A 10,963-nucleotide genomic window follows, 5' to 3' on the forward strand; every position below is an offset into this window, starting at 1 on the left:
ATTAGCCACAGCCAACCAGTTTGTGCTTACAGTGCTCAAATATTAATAGTGCCCAATTAATATTAATAACACCTCCTTCCACTCAACCAGACAGGGGCCAGCCCTTCTTTAGTTGAGGTCTCCAGTGATGCTTTGAAAAATCAGAGTCAATCTGTCTGCGTGAAATTTAAACAAAGTTTGGTCATCATCTAACTGGTGCATTTTCCTTTGCAATGCCTTGACCAATCAGAGTCTATTATTCGCCCAGGTCAGTACAGTATAAAACGTTTGCTCCCTTTCCATTGGTGCTTATTGTGAATGAACCGAAATGTGCAAGACAAAAAGCTTTGATGAAACTTGCCTTTTTTGCATACAGTTGGACATTATTGAACTGTTGTACATTGTTGTGGCTCGGCCTCTCTCACAATGCCACCACACAAGGCCTTATAGATGATTATGGAGGAACAATGTGTATTGTGGTTGATTAATTATTTCAATAAATAAAGAGAGGACAGAACTGTGAGCATCGGCCCCTTATAAAATGAGCTTTGTAAAGGGTAACATTGAGGAGCTAGGAAAGGGCAGGAGAGTTAAACAAATACTTTCCAACAATATTCACATTAGGGCATTCTTGCAACTTTAAAATACACAAAAATAGACAAGCAGCAAAAAGGGGAGGAAATAACCATAACAGGAGAAAACATACTGTGGTCAATGAAGTATTTCAAAAGATAAAAAGAGAAGAGAACTGTGAACATCGGCCCCTTAGAGAATGAGATTTGTCAGTGATAATGAGGAGCCAGGAAAGAGCAGGGGAGTTAAACAAATAATTTTAATCAATCTTCACAGTAGGGAACACTTACAACATTACAAAAAAATTGAGTAGTTCAGCAGCACAAAAGGGGAGGAAAGAACCATAATATTGATCAGAAGAGAAAAAGTATTTGGGAAAATAATAACCATTGACAAAGAAAATAGAGGTCGGCCGTTTGGTCATTCAAGCCTGCTCCAACATTTAACACGATCGTGGCTGATCATCCATCTGTTCCTGCTTTCTCTCCATACTTGGATTCCTTTCACCCCAACAATTATATCCAAATCCTTCTTAAATACATTCAATGTTTTGGCTTCAGGTGCTTTCTGTGGCAGATAATTCCAGAGGTGAGGAAATTTCTTCTTATCTCAGTCCTAAATAGCTTGTCGATGACAGGTTAAAGAGACACTAGGATCCCATCTTTATGCTCCCATGTATGCCCATATCCTAAAAGTCATGGTTCTGGACACCCTGTTTATTGAGAACAGCCTTCCTCTGTTTATCCTGTGGAGCCCTGTCGGAATTCTTTTGTTTCTATGAAAGACCACTCTTCTGAACTCGAGTGAATATAGTCCTAACTGATCCAGTCTTTCTTCACATGTCAGTCCTGTCATCCCAGGAATCATTCTGGTCAACCTTCATTGTACTCCATTCACAGCCAAAGCATTCTTCCACAAGAATAATGAGACCAAAATTGCACACAAGAATCCAGCTATGGGCTCACTGAGACCTGTGGAATCACAGAAGGACGTTCCTGCTCCTGTATCTGAATCCTCTTGTTAAGAAGGCCAAAAGAAACTAACTTGTGCTTGGGACATTTGAAAACAAAGTGTAAGTTTTGTGTTAAATACAAAGCTAATTTATTTGCCTTTTACTCAGAAAATAAAAACCTATATTTTCAGGAAAGTCAATTTAACATCAGTAGAAACAGACAACAATGAAATGTGTTCATTACTGAACATAATTAATAGCAAAATGCAACCACTGTGGTTATTTGTGAATTCACTCATGTTTTTGGGGGGGGGGGGGGGGGGTTGTCGGGTGTTTGAGTGAATCCCTTCCCACATTCAATGCAGGCGAACGACCTCCCTCCAGTCTGACATCACTGGCATACAATGAGGTGAAATGATCACCTGAACCCAGTTTGAAAGTGAAAGCACTGGAACGGTCTCTCACCTGTGTCAACACATTGATGGATCATCAATTGTTGAGGACTTTTAAAGCATTTTCTGCAATCTGAACATTCAAAGTTATTTCAATAATGTGAGCAAGTTAATGGAGGCTAATTGTTCAGAATCTTTATACCATTTCCCACATTCTCTGGTCAGAATTAACTTGCTCGTGTTTCAGCAGGTACAATGATCTGACGAATCTCTTCCTGCACATGAAGCAAGTGAACGGTATCTCCCCTGTGTGGATGCATTGGTGTACAGCGAGGTTACATATTCATCTGTACCCAGTCCCATCATGAGAGTATCTTATTGGGCTCTCAACAGTGTGAACATGTTGATGGGACATCAGTTCTCCAGAACATTTACAGCATTTCCTGCAGTCTGAACATTGAAAAAGGTCTCTCATTAGAATGAACTTTCTGGTGTTTCACCAGGTCAGATGAGTGAATGAAACACTTCCTACATATGGAATAGATGAACGGTCTCTCCCCAGTGTGAATGTGCTGGTGTATTGGGAGTTTAGATGATCGCTTGAGCCGAGTCGCACAGTGAGAGCACCTGAATGGTTTCTCACTAATGTGAGATATTAGTTCTCTCGAACTTTTCTCGCAATTCCTAGAGTGTGGATATTTTAAAGGTCTCTCCCCAGTGTGAACGTGCCGGTGAGTCAGCAGATGGGATGAGTGAGTGAATCCTTTCGCACACTCAGAGGAGATGAACTGCCTCTCTCTTATATGAACTTGCTGGTGTGTCAGCAGACTGGATGATCAAATGAATCCCTTTCCACAGTCAGGGCTGGTGAACGGTCTCTCTCCAGTGTGACCACACTGATGACTTTCCAGGGAAGATGGATATTTGAATTCCTTCTCACAGTCCTCACATTTCCATGGTTTCTCAGTGCGAACACTGGTTTTGGCTTCCATGATCAAAGCCTGATGATATTCAAGACATGATGAATTCAACATTTCGTTAGAATCTGCAGCGAGATTTGAGTTCACTGACTGCAAATGCTCCAACTTCCTGTAAAATGAATGACAGACAGTAAGAACGAAATGTGGCCCAGAGAGAAAAAGGCAGAACTTTAAAACTGGACTGAATACATCTGATCATTTGTGCGATAGACAGTGGACAATGCGACCATGAAAGCTCTTGGATTGTTATAACAATAGGACTGGTTCAGTATTAAGCTTCAGTGAAAGGAACTGGCTGCCAAATCTGGGGCTGCATAAAGGTGTTCTTTGTGGGAAAACTGAGAAATACGGAGAGCATTAATGGAGATGGGCTTCATATGGGCAGCACGGTGGATCGGTCGTTAGCACTGCAGCCTCACAGCACCAGGGACCTGGGTTCGATTCCAGCCTTGGGCGACTGTCTGTGGAGTTTGCACATTCTCCCTCTGTCTGTGTCGGTTTTCTCCCACAGTCAAAAGATGTGCAGGCTCGGTGGATTGGCCATGCTAAACTGCCCATAGTGTTCAGGGGTGTGTGGGTTATTGGGGGATGGGTCTGGGTCTGGGTGGGATGCTTCAAGGGGCGGTGTGGACTTGTTGGACCGAAGGACCTGTTTCCACACTGTAGGTAATCTAATTCATCTGCCAGTAATTCTAACAACCTCCCAAACTCACCAGACAGAAACACAAGATCAGGTGGTGCATGGGAAAACCATCACTTCCAGGACTCTGAGCAGCAGATTCAGACTGGAAAAGATTATTGACTTGCTCAATATGTCAGAATGCATTTTATTAAAAATTAAACCTGCTGAAAAAATAGGGACTCTGACAGTCAGAGTTTATTTTAGCCTCTAGTTCAGTTAGAATGTAATACTTTGCCAATGATTTTCTGTATCATATAACCTACTCTGCAAATAACATCTTTCTTCAGGCTATCTTCAAGGTTTTGCAAGAAGAAAATAAATGATGAATCATTTGTACCTTACACATTTTAATTACTGTCCTCACTGCTTATGACGGGGACTGTACCACATAGTGAATAGAAAATACAGATTGGGCTATTATTCTGCAGAAAAAAAATCCATTCCGTTTGCAAGCTGCGCCATGACTTTCATTTTAGCTTCCCAACCCAGACAAAATCCTCTGTTAAGAACAAAGAACAACATAGCACAGGAACCAGCCCTTCAGCACTCCAAGCCTATGCCTGCACATTCTAACCCTCCATGCTAAAAATGCCTTGATTCACAGGATCCACATTCCTCTCTTCCCTTCCTGTTCATGTATTCAGCCAGGTGCTTCTTGACTGCTGCTGCTGCGTCTGCTTCCATTGCCTCCTGTGGCAACACATTTCAGGAACTCAGCAACTTTTGTGTGAAAAGCTTGCCTTGCTTATCTCTTTCACACATTCCCCCTGCAGCTTGAACTTGTGTCCTCTGGTAATTTATCCCTCTGCCCTGGGGGAAAAAAGTCTCATACATTCCGCTCTATCCATGCCATTCACAATCTTATAAACTTCTCTCAGGCCACCCTCTCAACCTGCTGCGTCCCAGTGTAAACAAACCAAGTCTTTCCAACCTTTCTTCAATGCTAAACTCCCCCATAACCATGCAACATCCTGGGAAACCTATTCTATACCCTCTCCAAAGCATCCACATCCACATGTGGTGTCCAGAACTGAATGCAATATTCTAAGTGTGGCCTGACTAGAGTTCTACAAAGCAGCAGCATAACTTGCCTGTCCATATCGCCATTGCACCTTCCAATGAAGGCAGTCATCCCAAAGGCCTTTTATACTAAATTATCTACCTGCACCATCACTTTCAGTAGCCTGTGGACCTGCACACCCAGATCCTTCTGCATATCAATGTTCCTAAGAGTTCTGCCATTTACTCTATAATTTAAACCTGTACCTGACTTTCCAAATTACATCCCCTCATATCTGTCCAGATTAAACTACATGTCATCTTTCTGCCCATAACTCCAATTTATCTATACTCTGCTGTATCATCTGACAATCCTTCTCACTATCTGCAACTCTACCAACCTTTGTATTGTCCGCAAACTTATTGATTCGACCAGCCACGTGTTCTTCCAAGTTATTTATATAGACCAGAAACAGCAGAGGTCCCAGCACTGATTCCTGTGGAACACCACTAATCAAAACCCTCCATTCTGAAAAGTATCTTTCCACTGCTACACCCTGTCTTCGATGTAGCTATCTCTCCAGCTCATGTGACATCATCCTTTGTACCAGTTTGCCCTGATAGACTAGTGCGCCATTCTAATGAAGCTTGCACGACTTGAACGCACAGCAGCTTTCTTTCAATTTGACACTTTCCAATCTTCCAGATTGAATGTGGAATTCTGCAGTCCCTGAACCATCAAACAGTTATAAGGATCTGGAAAACTTGACCTGGAAATATGCTGGTACTAATGTCATGTTCAGATTGTTACTGCTCGTCGTCAATTCCCCACTCAGTGGAAATAGTTTCTCTGTAACTCCCCTGACAGTCACTAATCATATTCCCAAGACTTTGATCAAAAATATTTCTTATTAATCAATTTCCAGGGATACCTCTCTCAGAATGAAGTGATGTGTTTTAGCAGAAGGGATAGGAAGAGGCAATAACACAACACTAAAGAGTGTGCAGAGTCTGAGGGATTCACATGCACAGATATTTGAAAGTAATAAATAGATTAATTCGTCAAAGCAAATTTGATGTTGATTGATTTCAAAAAAATACTGAATCAGCATTTGAGAGAAAAATGCAAAGGTGCAGGGATAAAACAAGGGAATAGGACTGACTGGATTGCTCCAGACATTTGGCATGGGCTAAATGGTTTGCACTTTTTGATTTTTTTTAATATGGGCCTTCTTGTATTCTAAACCTACAGATTCAGTTATCAATCAGGTGAATCTGTGCTACATCCACTCCATAGTTGTTAGACCGTTCCTGACAGCAAGTCCGAGAACTAAAAACAGCTAATCAACTGTAATCTAACCACAGATAGTGTATCTCATTTTCTGATATCTCAAATCTTTTCCCACAGGCACACACACACACACATTCATACCTGAACGCTACCACATTCAGATGCTGATAGCATTCAGATACTCATCAATCGAGTTACTCTTTCACTCTTTCTGAGGTTCAAGTCGGCCAAATTCCTCTGCTGACATTGATCTGTAAGAGTGTAAAATCCATCACGATCAATCCAGGACAGAGATTCAGAACAGAAAAAGAAAAGCATTTCTCTTGGTTTGAAGTTGCTGTTCGTAAATCCTGCTCGCCTTCCCCTCGCCCCGTTCCCAACAAGTAAAGGACAAGCGCACTCTCCGCTTCCAGTTGGCCCCGGATAAAGATGGCGGGCTCACACGGCTCAGAAAACATTCGCGGCGCCCAGCCCTGCCTCGGCTAACAAAGGAATTCAGCAATTCCAATCTATTCGTGACAAAACCGGGGTCGGTATTTTTCAATTCAGTGACGGTAGCTACTGTCAGATTTTATAAAGCCTCTCCGCCCACTTCGTGGAATACTCACTCACTTGATTTCTAATTTTCACCTTTCAAATCCTTACCGCGCCTGTTCCTCATCCGATTCCTCCGGCTCTCCTTTGCCTCCGGTACTGCGCATGTTTGAAACGCTTCAGATTGCGCGCGCACCAGTGGGCGTATACATTCAGAGATAATGGGGACTGCAGATGCTGGTGAATCCGAGATAACTCGTGTGGGTCTGAAATATTAGCTCTTGTGCTCCTAAAATGCTTCTTGGCCTGCTGTGTTCATCCAGCTCCACACTTTGTCATCTGGGCAAATGCATTCCCACCCAGAATGCTGGGAAAAACACGCTGCCATTGAGCAGCAATATTGATACAACGAAGATATGAAGGAATATGCCAGGACGAAAGATACAGGAATCCATTGATACAAGTGCATGGTCCCTGTCTGTCCTGGTTCTAATAAACAGCAGAACAAAGAGATATGAACACACACTCAACGGATAAAGTGAACAAAATATACACCTTTCCTGTGTAGAATATTTGAATTTCGCCGCAAGAAGAATTCATTTATTGGTGATAAAATCATTTCAAATTTCAAAGCTGAACGATGTCAGGTAGGAAAACTAAATAAATCCGTTCTCACACTGAAGTGTGAAGAGTCTTCCTGTGCGGTGACTGTGCTGATACGTCAGTAGTTTAAGATGTTCAGGCAAGCGTGAAATGTTACACACGAGCTTCAGAAGAGACTGAGATGTCAATCACTTCCTGTAATGAGTTTCATTGTCTCAGCACTCTTTGAATAAACAAAAGCAGACTCAATCAACTCGAAATATTCAGCAACAGTTGAAAGAGAAATGCACTTTATATTACATGACTTCTCTGCATCAGTCCACAGAAAGGGAAAATTAACTCTTTTTCTCAAGCCAGGGACTTATCATCAAGACTGAATATTTCCAATATCTTCTTGTTTTATACTCAGTCAAAGAACTGATTTCTGAATTGTACAATCAATTCATTTGTGACTCGTATCTTTTTTTTGTGTCCACACATTAGTGGAAACATCTTCCGTGTTTAATCTGTCCGTCAGGCTTAGCACAGGAGTTAGATGACAGCTCCAAGAACAAATCAAATCAGCACGGCTATCCTTTGTTTTAAGATGTTACTTTTCTTTTCTCTGCAAAGAGAAAGAGCGTCCAGAAATGATGCTTGCCTTGTGGGGAGAGAAGATTTCGGAGACACAGTAAAGGAATACAAGTCCAAAGAACTGGACACTATCGTGGCTTGGGCGAACAAGTGACAGGTATCATTTGCTACATATAAATGGCAAGCAATGACATTCTCAAATAAGACAAAATATAATCACATTTCTTTGACATTCAATGGCATTACCGTCACTAAATGCCCCACTGTTAACATGCAGGTGGATCCCATTTACCAGAAACTCAACTGGACTTACCAGTTATACACAGTGAATACAAGTGTGAGTCAAAACCGATGAAATACTGCTGTGAGTAACTCACCTGCTGACTTCCCAAAGCCTGTCCATCTTCCATAAAAGTGAAATGGAATAACTTCCCACTGGATGGGTGTAACTGCGTTAAGACTGAAGAAGCTTGAGACCATCCAAGACAATGCAAACCACATCACTGGCACTACACCCATAAACATCCACCCCCTCCACCACCAACCTTCAGTTACACCAATGGGTTTTGGGTCAGCTGATACACAGGAAAACCAATGACCACCATTCCCCCTGCTGATCGCTCAGTATCCTGACTTGGAAATGTATCGCAATTCTTTCACAGTTGCTGTGTCAAAATTCTGGAATTCCCTCCCAAACAACATAGTGGGGCGAATTATAAAACTAAGACTGCTGCAGTTCAAGAAGCCAGCTCACCACCACTCCCTCAAGGACAATGAGGGATGGGCAATAAATGCTGGCTAGCTACCAACATTCACATCCCACAAACAAATTAACAAAAAAACATTGGTGGGCTGCTATCTAAGATGAAGGAGGTAGTTTTTTTATATGAATGCTAAATATATTGATGGTCAACAAGAGAGTCAAAAGGTTATTATGATAAATAGCTTGTGGAGTTGAAGCTACACTCAGTTCAGACATGATTTTATTTAATGACCAAGCAGGCGAGAGTGGCTAAATGGCACATATCTGCTCCTAGTGCTGACATGTACATGTATAGTCATATTGAAGCTATTCACAGACATTCGGGTGTAAGCTCAAAAGATCAAAATTTAAGTAAAAGCTGAGACATTTGACTGAATGAAATGAGACGTCTGTTATCTGCTTGGGATGCTTTTCCTAAATGGGTCCCTGTTAAGCAAGTGTGGTGTCAGGAAGAGACCGTGAAAACAAGAGCTGGAGATCAATTTATTTTGAAAGGGAGAGAAAAAAGGAATGCACTTCCCGGCATTCTCCAGGTGATGGTGTTTCTCCTCATCTCAGTCCTAAAATATTTACCCCATATCCTTAAACTGTAGCCCCTTGTTCTGTAATTCCCCATCATTGGAACATCCTTCCTGCATCTAACTTGTCCAGTCCTGTTTGGAATTTGGAGATTTCAATGTGATCCCCTCATTCTTCTATACTCCGTTGAATACAATTTTAACTGACTCAATCTCTCTTCATACGTTATTCCTACCATCCCAGGAGTCAAGTTGGTAAACACGTGCTGAACGCCGTCGAAAGGAAGAACACTTTTTTTCAGATAGGCATGCCAAAACTGTACACAATATAACAGGTGTGGACTTACTTAGGCCCTGTGTAACTGCAGCAAAGCATTCTTGTTCCTTTATTTGGATCCTCACTCTGTGAAGGCCAACAGATAATTTGTTTCCTTACTGCCTGCTGCACTTGTGCACTTACTGTCAGCAACTGGTGCGCAAGGATCCTCTGGTCTCATTGACACTCCCATGTGCCATTCAAACGATAATCTGCCTTGTTTTTTTTATTGCTACAAGATGGATAAGCTTACATTTATCCAAATATAACGTAACCAATATTAATTTTCACTTACAAAGCTTCTCCAAATCACACTGCAACATGCATGCACCCAGCTTTGTGCCATCTAAAAAGTTTGAAAAATTATATTTAGTTTCCTCATCTAAATCAGCAACGCACATTGTGAACAGCTGGGGTTCAAGAACAGATCCCTGTTATACCCCACGAGTTACTGTCTGACATTGTGAACAGCTGGGGTTCAAGAACAGACCCCTGTTATACCCCACTAGTTACTGTCTGCCATTGGGCAAAAGACACATTTACTTTGAATCCACGTTGACAACGTGCTGACCAGTTTCATAACCAACTCATTACACTCACCCCAATCCCATGCATTTCAACCGTACACATTAATCTCTAATCGCTTCTTCAAAGGTCTTCATAAAACCTAAGAAACACATCTACTGGGTCACCATGATCAACTCCACTTGTGACATCCTGAAAGGCAGTCATCAGATTTGTCAAGAATGATTTCCCTTTTGCAAATCTATGGAGACTGTTTGCTTCTGTTATTGTATTCTGCGTACTGTGCTCCAAAATTCTTGGCAATGGAATTGTGCATCTTCCATAAGATTTATCTCAAACTCACTGGTCCATAATTAAAGGGTTTTTCTCTTCCCTTTTAAATCTTATGATTACAGTAACTACCCTGTAGTCTGGAGGGACTGTCAAAGTGTCAAAGAAATTGTGGAAGAGAGCCAGCAATGCATCCATTATTTTGAAGACCCCTTCTTTCAGTCAACTGGGAATGTATGAGCTTTTGATCCCATCAATTTGTCTAAAATCATTTCTTGTGCCATTATAAATTCCCCCGTTTCTGACTGGAATAGACCTATATTAGTTACAACCAATCCTTTCCCCTTTATATACACACAGAATGTTTCCAGTCAGTTGTTACATGCCTGCAAGTTTACTCTCATACTCAACTTCCCCTTTTTATTTAATCTCTTGGTCTTCCTTTGCTAACTTCTAGCCCGGTCCCAATTCTGAGATCTATTTGTTTGCTTGCCAATCTGAATGCCTTTTTTTGCATCTAACATTGACTTTAACTTGCCACTTACGCCATGGTTTGGCTGTTCTTTTTCCTTGTCCTCTTGCAGCATACAGGAATGACATTTTTTTGTCGTTCACTGATTCACTCTTTGAATGTTTGCCATTGTTGTATCACTATCATGTGAGAAACATTTCTCAATCCATTATACCCAACCTCATGAAGAATTCTGTTATTTTATGGTCATTCATCCCCAAATGGTCTTTCACGATGACATTGTCGATTATTCATTTCTCATTCCTTAAATACCCCAATCTAAATGTACTTTTCACTCGTTGGTTCCACAAACTATTCATCAAGAAAACCATCCTGTACACACTATACTAATTGCCCATCCATGGTATTGTGGCTATTTTTATTCACCATATCTGTGTGAAGAGTAACATCTCTGACAACGATAGATATTGTTTTGCCACATGCATCTCTGATTTCCTGCTTAAAGCCATCTCAACATCATCACTACAGTTTGGTGCTCCAT

General features: G+C 41.4%; 1 protein-coding gene across 2 annotated transcripts; it reads right to left on the bottom strand.

Moving 5' to 3' along the window:
• Positions 1 to 1,804: 1,804 nt before the first annotated feature.
• Positions 1,805 to 6,756, bottom strand: LOC132207776 (zinc finger protein 892-like). Of its 2 annotated transcripts, none has more exons than XR_009443804.1 (2): positions 6,461 to 6,756; positions 1,805 to 2,985 (listed from the first exon to the last, which is right to left on the bottom strand). XR_009443804.1 is itself a non-coding variant. In XM_059643645.1 (2 exons), exons 1-2 carry the CDS (start codon positions 6,547 to 6,549, stop codon positions 2,733 to 2,735), a joined length of 309 nt encoding a protein of 102 aa, XP_059499628.1. In that variant the 5' UTR covers positions 6,550 to 6,564; the 3' UTR covers positions 1,805 to 2,732. The 2 variants fall into 2 exon arrangements, 1 of the variants encoding a protein (XP_059499628.1); XM_059643645.1 differs by having other exon boundaries at positions 6,494 to 6,564.
• Positions 6,757 to 10,963: the final 4,207 nt, after the last annotated feature.

Source organism: Stegostoma tigrinum, unplaced genomic scaffold (genome assembly GCF_030684315.1).
Source record: "Stegostoma tigrinum isolate sSteTig4 unplaced genomic scaffold, sSteTig4.hap1 scaffold_156, whole genome shotgun sequence".
Classification (NCBI taxonomy): domain Eukaryota; kingdom Metazoa; phylum Chordata; class Chondrichthyes; order Orectolobiformes; family Stegostomatidae; genus Stegostoma; species Stegostoma tigrinum.

Excerpts from the sequence above, each read along its gene's own strand:
- LOC132207776 (XM_059643645.1), bottom strand. The coding sequence starts at position 6,549 with ATGCGCAGTACCGGAGGCAAAGGAGAGCCGGAGGAATCGGATGAGGAA. Across the intron at positions 2,986-6,493 it reads TCGGATGAGGAACAGGCGCG|GAAGTTGGAGCATTTGCAGT; the intron begins GTAAGGATTTGA and ends TTCATTTTACAG.